At 38.0% G+C, this 15,587-nt stretch overlaps 1 protein-coding gene across 3 annotated transcripts in view; it reads right to left on the minus strand.

Annotated features, from left to right (window-relative positions):
* Positions 1–15,587, minus strand: part of Dpp10 (Dipeptidyl peptidase 10) — a 227,024-nt gene that overhangs the window by 69,179 nt on the left and 142,258 nt on the right. For 2 of the 3 annotated variants that reach the window (XM_071591692.1, XM_071591691.1), the window contains exon 2: positions 12,444–12,660. In XM_071591692.1, the coding sequence (XP_071447793.1) occupies positions 12,444–12,660 (217 nt within the window). The remainder of the gene's footprint in view (positions 1–12,443; positions 12,661–15,587) is intronic. The other variant, XM_071591693.1, reaches the window with a different exon arrangement.

Consider the following 15,587-nt stretch of genomic DNA (forward strand, 5'->3'; position numbering starts at 1 on the left):
ATATTTTTCGCTCCGTTATGTCCCAATCATTTAGTTCTCTTCCCTTCGTTTTCAGTCAAAGAAAGCACTCCTCTTTCCCTGTGGTAACTGACGCCCTGAATACTCTTTTAAGCCATCGAATACTCGAAAGCCAACTCATTACATTACTCTGTTGCAAATTAAACTTTATTTTATTTGAATTTTTAGCTATTGCATATTAACTTAAGCTATATCATATTTTAGCAAGTTTTCAGTATGATGTGGCAAAATATTTATAAAACTGATTTAAGATATACAGGATTTCATACAGAAGTGGCAGGTGTACTAAAATGGAAATATTTTCAATAAATTAGTTTGAAAATTGTTTAAAATGTTTCGTTCGAGATACTTTGGTATGGTATACTTGTTCAGCTCTATTTTAAAGGCTCTGTTTGTAATATTTTCAGCTGAAATTTCTTTCTGCTTCGATTCCTGAATTTGAAGCGCTATCGGAATGCTTTTTTTACGTTCCGTTCCAAATAATGATTCCTACCTTTCTGCTAAAAAAGAGCGAAATGAAATAGCAACGATATAATGGTGTGGACGCGCATTAATGACAAACTAAAATTGAATTTTATTGGAACAAATTATTGCAAAGGGTTTATTTAAGAAAATGTTATTTATTTTATCACAGAATATGTCTGAGTGAAAAACTCCAATCTTCGTAGAAACTATATCATCCACACCTCTATAAGTTGTAATTATTTTTATAAAATGTGATCGTTTCAGTAGATTTAATGACAATGTCAACGTACAGGACAGTGAGTCCTATATTTTTTCCTGTTCATGACAGTCTTGAGTTTTTGTTGCGAAATATAAATATTAAAAAAGGAAATTTGGAAAGAGGATACTTTTTTATTCCACCCTATTATTACGAATTACATTCCAATTAAAATGGAAAATTTTCAGGGTTTATTAGCACAATGAGGCTTTTCTTTTATCCAGTAAATGACATTCACACAATTTGTGATTTTATATTTAATGGAACACATTCTCTGCATACATTTTTCTTCTTTATTTCTCACTGTTGATTACTAGCTTTCCAAAACAGTGCCTAGTGCGTAAAATCTTTCACAGCTGAGGGAGACACGACAAAAATGTTCAATCAAATAAGTCTCTTCCTTAGCTGTTCAGTGAATTCAAGCAGAAAACATTTTGTTCACGGGGCTCTCGTCACATCTGCTGACGACACGCTTGGCTACGATTTTTCCTCCTCTTTGTGACCCTACCACGCACATATTTACCTTTTTCGAGCTCAACACCCTGGCAACAGTATTGAAGCAGGGAATCCGAGTGGTCGTATGCCTCCCTTAATGCTGCTTACGATTTCTGATGTCTGACTTGACTAGCCGACAACTTTTCAAATCCACTTGTTCCTATAATACGGAAATCACACCGAAGCTCAGGAGGTAGAAAGGAGGTTGCCGCGGGGTATTCATGAGAAGATTTGTAAATACTATTAGTTGCGAATAAAATTATAAATTAATTCATTTAGGCTCGGTTTTATAATGTCTCGTCAAATCCAATTATGAGTTAATGTGAATATTAGATATTAATATCAATAATACCTTACGTACAGATTACCGAAACATCCGATATTATGGAAAAATAAGATTGTTCATTAGGTAATGTGATCATCATAACCATTTTAATCTCGTTTGTCACTTATTGAGTTGTTGAACGTTCGCTTTTGAGCTTTAACTAGTGGCTGTTAAGTTTTTGCTGTAACTAGAGGTTAAAGTTATCCTTCAGTGTAACGAGACATTATGCAACCTGGCTTTAGAGTTAAATTTTCTCATTTCAAAATAAAAAATCAAATAGCCAAATGTATAATATTAGAGGGTTTTTCTGAAAGTGGCGTACATTAGAAAATTAATTTGTTTTGATTAGTTAGAACCAGTACCGCCGTTTTGTTGGAAAAAATATTCTCACTTAGATATTCTCTGATCCAAAAGATGAGGTTTGTATCAAGAATCTTTTGCAAATATGTTCTCCTTTCACTTGATAACACATTTTCAAAAAATTAAATGGTGGAAACATGGATTGCTATTCTAAGCTTTTATAATTTTTCCCAGAGATATCAGATATTAGTTTTAATTTCAAATCTTAAAAACAAATGTTCATGGTTATTGTTTTTGACATTTAAAACTTAGAATTTACTGCAATTTCGCACTAAAAAATTTCACCCTTTTTGGAGGAAGTTAATCTGTCATTCCACTTCGTTTATTTTCAGTTTGGCTTAAATTCTCCAGCTTCCTTTCTTGTTTAACTGTACATGATGGTAAGAAATAACACTTCGGGGATATAAAATTCATAGTACGAGTTTTTCTTGTGCTCGTGAAAACTCTTTTGACGGTATAGTTTCATTTTTGGTACGTGACACTCGATTTTATGCACTCATTTTGCTCCAAACCCTTTTCGCGAATCTTTTCGAATCCATTCTACCACTTCGAAGTTTTTCGCCTCGTTTTCCCGGTATCGACCGGATTTCCATGTATTTTTTCCTGTTACATGGGACAAGCTCCTCGTTTCACATTTACGTAATCGTATTCCTTTCCCTATTTCGTTTTGGCGTCAAAATATGTACCGATCGAACTTATATACTCGCGGCAGACGAGGCCTGCTTCTATTTACACACCCATTATGCATGCATGGAGGACATGTGGGATTTTCCGCAGCACCTCTGGGATTTACCGTCTAGTAGTCTTTGCTCTATCTCGTTGAAAGGTCTGCTCAAACAAAAGCCCTCGCTGCTCGGAATTTTCCGACGCGCGAGAGTATTTTTTCGTGACTATCTAATTATATCCAGTGGCACCTGGAGATGGAAATTAAGTCATGGAAACACACATTTGCTTCCGAAGAGTCCTAAAATTCCTCCTAATTTTTATAGAGTCTCACAAAAACATCGTGACCCAATTATATCAATTGAGAAACCCGAGACTGGCTTAAATATGAATATTAATATGCGAGGTGGAAGCGTAAAAAAGGGTGTGAGGTTGGTTAAAGGCGGATGGTTGTTTTGTCAATGTGGGAAACGATACGAGGGTACTGTGACAGTTTGAATTTCCACATTAAATTTGGATCAAGGGCTAAAATAAATATCTAAGCAGCCCTACTTGGAATAATGTTTTACCCAAAAAAATGGCGTATTTTGAACGAGGAGCTACTATTCGGATGTGACAACCTCTACGTCGCTGTAAATAGCGTCGCTCTTTGGTAAGCTTACGAGGTATGCCCCAAAAATAAGTAGAATGAATCTGGGGAAAAAATTATTCCAGATCAAAGTACAAATTACTAAAATTCTTCATAGGATCACCCTTATGTATCGACACACCAATGCCATTGCCTCCGTCAGTTGTGGTATGCTTCCTGTAAGGCACCTCGTCATTATCTCTTTAACATAATCCAGTGGTGCAAAATTGTACTGAATGGGATTATTCTTATGGGTCGCACTCAAAGACCCATGTCTCGTCACCAGTGACCACCAATTCTAAATAATTCGGGTCACTTTAACCGTGGTCCAAGAGGTCCAATGCATGATTGTCACACAAGCAGTCTTTTGACAGCACCTTGGGAACTATCTTGGCACACCTTTCTCATGGGGAAATATTTTGTAAGTATACAATTTACTATGGTTTTCTGAATATTGCACTCTTCTGCTAACATGCTGACACTTGGGGGTCAATCATAATTGAGCATGTGTCCCACTTTTTGCACATTTTCATCACACTGTGTTGTTGATGGATGTCCAGGGCATTCCTCATCGTCAACCTCCTCTCTACCCTCCCAGAATATCCTGTACAAGCAGAAAACCATCTCTTGGAACATTTATCCATCTCCATAAGCATCCTCAACTATGGTCATGGTCTTCGAACCCAATTTTCCAAGCTTTTGCCCAATTGAATCGCATATCATTGCTCCATGGAAAGTGGAATCGTGAATTCGTGACTTGACCGTCGAATAGGGGTCCAGTCTATCAGCAATCCGCACACTGTAAATGCCCACAGTTGGCTGACGTGGGTCGCGTTGCTTTCCCAAGATCTCCCATTACCCTTCCCAACACAAATCACCCCACTCAAGCCATCTGCATTTGGCAGTAAAAAATAATCATTCCAATTATTTTTGGGACATATCCTGTATGTAATTTAATCAGGTTTATATAAAAAATCCTACTTAGCTCTGCATGGAGTGAGATCCTTTATAGGATCATAATTATGTCATTAATGAATTTGGTCATTAATGTTTGCTTCGTTTATAGGGATAGAAACGAAGTCTCTTGCCGAGAAATTAGAATCATTTTCACAATCCTCAGCTTTATTTAGTAAGAACTGGGGTTGTGAAGTAAAAATGAAAATTATTGGTAATCTACCGGTTACATATACGGTTTACACTTACCCCTCGTGCAAAATCAAACTTATTGTTCTCTAGTCCTTACATGATGTGACCTTTAATCTTTTGGAATAGGAACTAACTCTGATCTCACGAAGTCTTCCGGCCGAATTCTTCCCTCAAATATGCTACGAATTAGTCCATATTAGTCAAATGAATCATCCAAATGAAGTGGTCATATTATTCAAATGAATTTGCCATACAACTTGATGTCATTAAAGTTCACTTTAATCGCAATTAAATTCAAGTGGCTATTGGAAGATGCTTATAGTTTACGGTAGACCTGCCATAGGGGTATACTATAAACCGTAATTTCATGGTCTCCCTTTACGAAGGCTTCGAGGTGGTGATTTTGTTAGTATTTTATTTAATATCTTACTTGTTTCGATTTTAAATAGTCTTCCTATCCCCACTTGGCAACCGTCTCAAGGGCACCCCGTGCAGATGAGACGATAAACTGTGGACTCCGGCCTGATGATGATCCAGATTTCATTCAAGGAGGGGCGTGTGCATGCCCGAGTAATAGCCACTGATTGGCTGAACGCGTGTCTGTGGCCTAACTACGTTCAATAGAGTTTTTCCCAAGGCCAGAGCTTCATGGCAGTATTTGATAATGCACAATTCCATTGCTATACATTTTATAAACTTTGAAAATAAAAAAATGCAAATATCCTAAATTTTTTTACATTGCACGGAAACGCGTTCACTATAGAGACTACTTTCTCTCTTTGAGTCTCTTAGTGAATCGTTCGAGCACATTCTGCGTCACTGCTATTTCACATCATACAGAACCTCTTAAACTAGTACTTCTTCATAGCCTTCGTTAATTTTTCATTGAATTAAAGTATCGGTCTTCATTACTCCTGCCCCTTACCACTTAATTTCGTAAAAAATGCACGTTTTTGCTCGGGCTGTCTCACTTAAACTTATCGCTTCTGTCGCAGCTTTCATCATCTCGCATTCATTTCACTTTTTTCAGTAAAATTTGTTGATTTTGACCACTTTCAATCTAAATGTTGACTACAGCGACCTATTCGCATCACCCTGGCACATTTATGGACCACAGGAGTTGCCATTATTACCGGCTACCCAATTGGGCATCTACCTCCGAAAATTACTATATTAGTTGCTATAACTCCGACAATACGTAAAATAGTTCAATTTGAGGCACATAGCGTTTGTAGCTCCAAGTATATGCTTTTCATAACCTATTGTGTTCGTATTGGATTTTAAATATTCATAGCAAAATATCGAACATCATCATCCTCCGCATTATTCTAATATATGAAAACATTATAAAATGCCACAATTTTAATCTAATAAAGGGGCGTGGTAGTCCTGTGAATAGAGTGATTAGTACTGATGACCGGTGGGCCCAGGTTTGATTCCCGGTGATGTCTCTTGGCAACCTCGGCTTAATCCAAGCTGGTTGATTTTTCGGGTACCAGATCTTCCTGGGAAACCCAATGGTGGTACAATAATAAGGAACTGTCCCCCCCTCCCCCCGGTTTGTGGATTTCGCAGGCCATGTAGGGTTTGGTTCTCGGTTGAGCCCTATCTTCGCCTGGCAAGCCAACCTTTTGTTTGCTGTTTGCAGTGTTGGAAATGTAATACAACCCAGAGAGGGTATTTTTGTGATGTGAATACCCTTGGATACATGACTCATCGTATGTGGCTCAGTGCTAAGGGGGGGATGGCCTTTCCCCCGGCGCACCCTGCTCTTGCTTTTTGCTCATTGAGTTCGCATTCCGTGAGATGATTTGGTATACACTCAGGGATGTAATTCAGTGAATGAGCCACTCACTACGACCCGAACTACCCATTCTGTTACGACGGGCATTGTATCGATGTCACGTACACTTGAACTCCGACAGTATATCTGAGTAAAACAAAAAGATACGATTGATAGATGAACATGGTAAAAATATATAACGTACGTTGAAATATTCATTCACATACCATAGCCAAATTCTTTCCAATAAGGAATTTTATAAAGTAGTTCCTACCACTGCTTTACTGCCTTCTTGTTTCAAACACACTTATATACTAGCAGTCAACGGCCTCCCTTACTGAATCTAAATACAACAACTAAAAACTGAAGAAATCAATAAAATGCTCTGACAAATTAGTGCTTTCATTTGAGCCGGAGGAGAAGATGATGCGAAGGAGATTGAGAATGATGAAGAGCAACCTCGTGTTGCGTTAAAAATAGATTTATCAGAAGGTATGTGGGCTTAAAAGAATCGTGCTGCTTTAACATGCCTCTCTGAATTTGGGTCTCGTCTACCGAGGCTAACCAGAGCAGGGAGGGGATGAGCAGATGATGTGTGTTTCATCAAGGAGGGGATTCGAACCGGATGATCCCTGGCGGCTACGCTCAAACAACCCTAATGAGTCCCTCCCCCCTTAGCGGTTGCTAAGTAGCGGCGTTAATGAAGTGGAGAGCTGAGAGTGTCGGAGGTGTCGAGCAAAACGGGGTAGGAGGTGAGCTCTGAGTGTGAGTTGAGGAGAACATGGGTTGAGGTAGACCCAGAATGAGAAGATTAGAGATAAAAATAGAATTATCGTTTTGAGATCTTACATCACCGCCCTGTGGTTTAAAGTCGTATAAAAATGCTATCGGATAGGTTGCTGCGAAATCGATGAAGCGCTAGAGAGATATGAAATCGCTCTCAGTAGCTGTTATAAATACTCTTCAGGTCTATAGAGTGTGTGATGGGATATAGTATGTACTTTAAAGTTTGAGTTGTAACTCCGAGGAAATGAAGGGTGATTTGAAAAGATGGACCGATGATTAAAATTATGCAGAATCATGTTAATGGATCAACCTTAATAAATTGGTCCCGAAAACGTATAAAGTTTCGCAAATTAAATCTCCTGTCCGTTCGGTAATCTGAATAATTTTGGGGGATTACGTAATGAGGCTTCGGGATGGAAGTCTCGTTAGCCTTTCGAAAGGGTGAGACCGTGGTGGAGATGAGCGAGTTTGATGGCGGCCGTTACGAGTCTATATGATTAGTGTAACTAAATTAATAATATGAGGCTATATATATATATATAAATTTTTCTGCCGTATTTTCATTGCTCATCTTTAAAAGGCTAAGGGCTCGCTAATCTCCCTACCTAAATGCTTTAGCATACAAATTCCGGTGAATACATCAGCATCCACTTTTATCTTCTTGGTTAAATGTGATAACTCTTTTTCTTTTTGCATTAGCAAAGTACAACTTACCCAGTGTATTATTCCAGCCTGTTTTTGATAAGCTTTTTCTAAACACACCTAACTTTTAGCATCGCTCTTATTTTCTAGACACTTTCGCGTAAGCTGATATATTTTTGCAGGAAAAATATTCCCGTTTGTTTAATTTAATTGAGAATGCCATCTCAAACAGAGACAAGGAGCTCACGATGGATCCATCTCATTATTCAATCTCAGCCCGTTAATTTCCACACTGTGGCAGGGTTTAACCCTTGGATCTGCAATTTTATGGGCATTAGTCCGGCAAGTTTATGGTTCCTGATGATTTTTTTAGTGGTAGTAAAGTTGAACATAATAGTTATTTTCATTTTCCTGTTTAATCTAGCTAATTATATTTGAACTCTGTAGAGTTATCTGATTATTATTAATGTCCAGCCTATGTTTTAATATGAGCCCGTAATGTAATGATCGTGCGTTATTAATTGATTCGTTTATTCTGCCTGAGTCTCAGTTTGGTAAATTTATATCTAGGGCTTTCAGTGACATGAAAATGTTTAGTTTCTCTTTGGCTTCCCTGTTTCCATGCATTAATGATGAAAACGTTTTTGGTTTCGTGTTACTTCCTTAAGCAAAACACTGTTTATTATTTATGCCTTTTCATTAGATGAAGAACACAATGTATTTTTCCACTGTTCTTTATTTGGGTACTACCAGTTTCAACGATTAGGCGTCTCCTTACGTTCTTCATTTAATGAACATGAATTTCCACAAAGTTTAACCAGACACCATCGAATACATTTATTATGCCTTTATTTAGTAACTATTTATTGTTTCGAAAATCCATTTGAATTATTAATATTGTATTATAATCCATTTTTATGTAAAAATTATACTCTCAATATATTCATTAAGATTTTTTCAGAGCATAAATTTATCAAGGTTTCTCACATTCATATCCACGCTTGCCTTGCAAAGTAATTTTTGGTTGGCAACCATTCCATCCAATGCTCAATGGCACCAATCCCTTTTTAAGTTCTTTAATTCAATCACGTTCTTTTCCTGCGGTATTCCAACTAACATTTTTTATCCTCTTTTATCTTCTATTATAATATTGCACTTGCAAATCCAATTAATCCTCGAGTACCCTTTAATTCTTTCTCGCACGGCGACCTTTATCTCTTCCATCCTCTTCTTTGTGCGTGCTTCCTCATTGTGTATGTCCATTTGATATCGTAATTCTTCTTCAACACCAGGTTTCTAGGCATTTTATCTTATTACACGACCTGCTATTCCAATGGTCAATGCCTGCGGTTCGTTGCGCACCATATTCCACGCGAATGTTTTCTGCATTACTCACTTGATACCATATCTTCCTGATGCATATTAATTGCCCTCTCGTGCACGAGTAACTTCTAGCTCGAGAGCTTACGGGTTTGATACTCATGAAACTTTTATCATCCCTTTTTATGATTCTTCCTTCGAAGTGAAAAGTGCTCTAATTTTTATCCTCGTAATATCAAACGTACATTCAGCCTGTTTCTCCCGTATGTTAGTACTCAATTATTCTTCCTAGTATTTAAAGTTAACAGTTTCAGGCTTAACTTTGTGGAATTTCTTCATGATGAGGGTAAAAAATAAGCAAAACTTTGCCCTTCCACACACTTTTAATGTTCAACGACCATGGTTTTGGTGCTCAGCATCATCGTCAGGTGGTGATGATGCGCCTTGGTCGTTGAACATTAAAAGTGTGTGGAAGTGCAAAGTTTCTCTTATTTTTTTACCCTCTTCCTGGTGTTTATCATATACTCCTTGAAGCTCTTGTTTTGATTATGCTCATGAATGCCTATAGGTTTACGGATGCAGAGCTTTAACTGCTCATAAGTCATCTGCAAAATTAAGAATGTTAATTCCAATTTACTTTTCTGTCATTTGGCATGCATTTATCACGTTTCTTTTTTGCCTGTGCCTGCATATTGATGACTTGGCCAATTATGCTACTTTTTTCCGATTCAAGTTTTACCGAATTATATTATTCATCGTCGTGTAAGATCTTCTAACACTTCACGATTGGCGTAGACAGTCCTATGCTTACGCTTCCTCGGTATCCATAGTATAATCTTTTTCCACGTCCTCCTCTTTTATAGCGATCATTAATGATTCCCGGGACGAGTTCTTTAGCATTACCTTGGAGCACTTTGGTAAGTCCAACATTGATTTCATTTGCTCCAGACTCCTTAATTTTCTTCTGGTCATTCACCTTTCTGCCAAATTCACTGCTTGAGTTAATGGACTCCGGTCCTCTGGTTCATTGTCGCGTTTTATCAAGCCTTTTTTTTTCTAAGTTTAAGCCGTTAACAAACTTCCTAAAATTTAGGGTTTTCAATAATTTAAAAAATAGAATAAGAAAAAAAAATATTCTTGGCCATATATATCAAATTTGCCTACAAAAAAGGTCTCGATTCTCCTACATGCTGTTGCATGATTTTGCCTTATTTTGGAAGTTTTTTCGCTCGCACACGATTTTATACTTATTAAGTGGGCATCTTTTTCCCTCATTAAGATGGGAAGATGGCTTAGTTCTATAAACTCTTGTTATTTCTACGTTATTTGGCGGAGGACTTGATCCGTTTCTTATATAACTTCAAAATTTTGTCGTGCGGATGTTGGTTTGTTTGAAGAGTCTTGGAATGCTCAAAGGATTGGATAATACGAGACTAGGAGAATCGCGCTGGCTAAATGTATGGGTTTGACTGGATTTTATTTGCGAGAGGAAGCATTATTTAGTAAAAATAAATGACTAAAGCGTTCGGAAGTATTTCGTTAAAAGCAAGTGGTGATCGTCTATAATGGTTATTGTGCAATTTATAAATTCGCATGAATTACCACAAATTTATTGAAATTTTATAATTTTCCAATAAAATATGGACTGGTGTGTCTAAAAAAACACATTCCTTTGTCGAAGAATTTCCTTTGATCCGTTATTCATAGGGCATAGGGCATTGCAGCGAAAGGGAATAGGACGTGAGAAGGGTGGACATGGACGTGCAGCTGGGGAACGAAGGCAAGGTCGGACGCCATGTGAAGGGAGAGCTTAAAGGGGAATAGGGTAAGTGTGTGCTGGATAGGTTCTCAGTGACCCGAAAGGCAGGGATGGCGGGTGATAGTCGGATACGGTCGGAGACTGGATAAGGAGAATTACAGGCGGCGAGGCTGGGGCGGGAGAAGACAGGATGGGAGGGATTAAACTGGATAATTTATTGACATTCTGGGGCAAATGGTCCAATGGAAGGAGATACTGCTCCACGTTATTGGCCGTGAAGTTGGACATTCAGATGAGAAAAGAGGAAGTTGGAAGAGATTAAAGAAATATGGCAAAGGGAGGGTAAAAAGAGGGGTGTGTGTGTGGGAAGAGTTGGGAATTAGAGGATATCCGTTCCCGTAATGGACGGTAGAACGTGGGATATTGCAAGCTAGGAAAGAGACGGGAGAAACACACGCCTCATTGCCAAACTTGTATCCAATTCAATTTTGAAATAACACGTTGGATCTACGTTATTATTTGGGGTTCATAAGAACGATTCCTATTCACGTTCTTCTTGCCTTACCTAAATCGAAACCAATGTGTTGTTATTTGTCTCGCTGTCGCAAAATTGAAATTTTGAAATCTGTTTTATTTAGCGGGAACGTATCATTATGATAATGAATATCTCATTAATTTCTCAGTATTTATCGTGATATTTTTATTGCATTAATTATTGTGAAACTTTTTTGGAGCGATCATAAAATATTGTTTTAGGAAGTCGTCGAATAATCAGGATGCAAATTTTAAAAATCCTGGCTACATTCTTTCCTCATTGAAACCAACTACGCATGCGAAAGAATTTTTATATTGCATTTTATCAGATATATATTTTTTAATTCTTTTGTTTAGCAAATCAATCCATCATGATTTTTTAATATTTTTCGTCAATTCTCAACATTGGAAAATTATCGAGTTTCCATTCTCATGAAAGGTTTAACGATTAAAGGACAGCTTAAGAAATAAATGAGGATTGCTGACCAAAATTTACGTATATAGGCACTTATTTCGTCCAAGTATTCAACTGGCTAAATGCGTAATAGATTTCCTTAATCAATTCGAGAATACATTTTTAAAGTATCTAGCACTTATTTTTTTGTTTTTAATTCATAGTAGCTAATTCAAAACTTGTGTGTGAATCCTATTTCTTTAAATTGTACCTTAATACTATCTAATTTGATGTTTTTAAATACAGTGAGAAGATGACAGACGTAATCCACGTAAGGAGGAAACAACAGTGAAGAATTTCAGCCAGCAACTGATGAACACCAGACTTGGACTTAGATGCCGACAGAGAAGGCGAGTGGGGTACTTTTTGTGATTTATAGAAATATTTATTTACACTTTTTAACAAATGATAGTGAAAAGTACCCGTTTAATCTGTTATTCGGTCAGTCAATAGCTACAACTCGGTGAGGAATTCTGAAAATGTCTCCCCCTCCTTTGGCCAGGAGTGTCATGAAATCAGGAAATGTCTTAGAAAAAGGCTTCCGATGATGCATGATTCCTTGTGATATGGGTTACAACACCAGCAACTCTTATCGAAGGACTCCAAAGGAACTTTTGGCTAAAAAAAACACTTTCTTATTCGCGCAGTGGTCCAATGCTTGACCTAAATTCTGGAATAATATATCTCCTCGCATGGTTATATGGAGAGAACTGATTTTTCCGGCCCACTTTACGCGTGGGGCGGAGATTGGGGAAGGGGTGGCTGGAGCTTGGGGGAATGGCAGTGGGTCCGTTTTCTCATCCGCTTACCTGAAACCCATGATCCGTTGAGACGCAGGGGTGCTAGGTCGTGCGTACCGAGGGCGTCGGCTAGTCTTAACCGGACCCCACGAACGCGTGGGCCTTCGTCGGGCGGCGTGAGCAGCGCCACGGATGTGACGATGAGGGCCAACACGGCGACAATGACGAGGAGGGCGATGAGGATGCCTCGCCAATTCCGCTGGTTCGGGTTGCTCGACACCAGCTCCTTGCAGATCGCGAGTGGCGTTGGAAGAAAGAGAAGGAATGCAATGAATCACACACTCTGCTGCACGATGACGGACATTTCATCCTTCTCTCGACTCCCTTGAAATGACTAATTGAGTTAAAGTTCGTTTTGATTTCAATGCGCACGCCCGCTATTTCCATTTTCACGGCAGCAAGCAGCCACTATCATCGAAAATGGACGACCAAAGAACGAAAGAGTAAATGGGGAACACATAAAAGGTCATGCCCGAAATGTGGTCTGACGTTCCCAGTGCTGCAAAAAATGCCTTTGACAAATTTTCATGGCATCTATGACATACAGGAAGGAAGAAATTTTGGACTGCGTCCGTGAAGATGAAGATTTTTCCGACAACGTTATTACCTCAAAGGATAGCTCAAAAGGAGCTCAAAGGATATTGGTTCGCTCCATGGAGGCGGTTCAAGCGACGACGACAAAGGCTCTCAACATTATTCCGGAAACCAACTTCCTGTGGGCTTTTGACGACTGGCATACGGGCCGAACTAAGTGTATCGATGCAGGAGGAATGTATTTTTAAGATTATTAAGTCATTGTAATGATAACTACAATAAATTTTGATTTTTGGTACCAGTCCCGATACTTATTGTACGGACCCTGTATGTATTCATTCTTTGATGTGAGTGAGAGTATTGAGTGCTTCAGAACATGACGTATAGCAACAGGATTCAGCAGGCGTTAGTTTATATACACCCGCATAATGGCAAAATGTTTAGCTCTATACGACGCCAGAGTAAAGAAATAGGAACTATGAATTAATTATAGAGTTTCAAGTAAACCAAACATATAAGAACGTGAGAGACGAACAGTTTTGTCACTGAGGACGCTGAATCAAATTGCATTTGTTTTTCCATAAGAGATTCAACACCCACGAATCGTGTCGTTGAAGCGGAACTATTTCTGATATGGTTTGTGACAAAATTCTTCTAATGTGGAGTATTATTAATCCCTGCCTTAGTGAAGCCATTGACATATGTACGTATCTTTGATAACATTAGCTCAAAGTTATTGCCTGCAAGATAGCAAAATGAAAATAATTTTGATGAATTGACCAATTAGCCTTCCATTCAATTTATAGATACTTAAGTATATTTTTTCATTTATCATTTTACAAATAGCTATCGCTTGATATTGCTGAACTATGAATTACAAGGAAGTTGCATTTAAATTTTAAATGAGATGAATATTAGTAATTGAAAGAGAAGCGGAAATTGTATCGCGTTTTTATATGCGAAAAGTAATCCAAATTGTGCAGTCATATTATCATAGTCTTATTGCTTATGGTTTAAAATATCACAGTATGTCATAAAATTTATCAGATAGAATTTTAAAATGATATTCTATCAGTTTAGAAATAATGAAATACAGATCAGTGGAAATTAATGAACATCGAATATATAAAAAAAACTGGAAAATGTATTTTTTTCTTGAAAAAATCCGAAGAAACCAATTAGTTGATCAAACATTTCTTATATGACATTGCTCTTTGATTTGATTTTTAACTGCTTTTAACATGTTATAAGATTTATAGATAATCTCACATGGAATATTCTATAATTCAAGCATTTTAGCAAAAAGACAACAACGTTAATGGCCGATTACAATTTCATAACATTTAGACATCAACGAAAGGAATAATTGGTCAATTGATTTTTTTACTAATCCACATTAGGGCAATACATCAAAATTTATTAAGATTGTATTTAAGAAAATATAAAAGCGCACTACTCTGAATGTAGTGTCTTTATAAGTTACTTTTTGGAGATAAAAAATTACCGGCTATGAAGGAGACGAATTTGGAAACATTTTGCAAATACTTTTATGAATAATTCAATTGGCGTTTTTCTTTTACCCTCAATCCTTAAGTCTATTTTCCACTTGCGCCACAACTTGATTAACCAATTACATTTAGAATATCTTACGTTTCTCGATCTGTGGAAATGAAAATATTGGATTTGACATTAAAAATAATATCTAGTATACAAAATTTAATACAAAACTACAATACAAAAAAATCTTCCTATTTGTATCGACCATGTGGTTTCAAAGTATTTAAGTTGAGCACAGAATGGCACCTCAAGATTGATTGAACAGGAGTGTGATGCCATTTGAGTGTCGCGGGGCAAGGCAACAATTACTCTTTCATTCAGAGCGGTATACGATGAAGGCGCGTTGTCATGACTCGATGTCGTACGTCTCCGTATGCAGTTGGTGTATGACCCGGTTTCCATCCCACCCTCGTCCCCTTGGTGAATGAAGGTTTGCGTCTATCGTTCCTCCCGTTGAATCGGTGACAGGGAGCGCAGGGGGACCGTAAATGATGGGCGAGAGAGACGTGGAGCATACCCTAGGGTGCTCAAGGAGCGATCGGAATAATAGGGTGGAATTAATGGGACAAGGAGGGGAAACGCTTTGGAGTTGTTTGTGATGTCTTTGGAGAGGAGGAGAAGTCCCCCCCCCCGCGGTGTATTGGAGATCGCTGGAGCAAACCCCAGATCGTTGAGCGTAGAGCCAACCCTCGAGATTCTTTCAGGCTTGAATTGTGAAGCCTTGGAAAAAAAACTTTAGTTTGCTCATTTCCCAACACATACTCAGGGGGCTAATCATCTAAATTAAGTGAATTGCATTTATAAAGCAGCTAAGATCAAAGGAAAATTTATGAACGCGGTAAGAATAAGATGAAATGTCATTATTGGCAAGATGCTGAAAAAGAATTAACACTTTCCAGCGAGGGAGCCACGAATTTCAAGGGTGGGGAATCAGTTAAAAAGCCTTAATATCCTTTTTCCTTAGCGTAACCTGTCTTTTGGCGCAAATGAATGGGCGAGCTTGTAGAATTGAGTTATTTTTCTGCGTTTCGTTTTTACTTCACCAAATTTGAGGGGCGTGGG

Source organism: Hetaerina americana, unplaced genomic scaffold (assembly GCF_022747635.1).
Source record: "Hetaerina americana unplaced genomic scaffold, ioHetAmer1.1.p SCAF_5, whole genome shotgun sequence".
Taxonomy (NCBI): domain Eukaryota; kingdom Metazoa; phylum Arthropoda; class Insecta; order Odonata; family Calopterygidae; genus Hetaerina; species Hetaerina americana.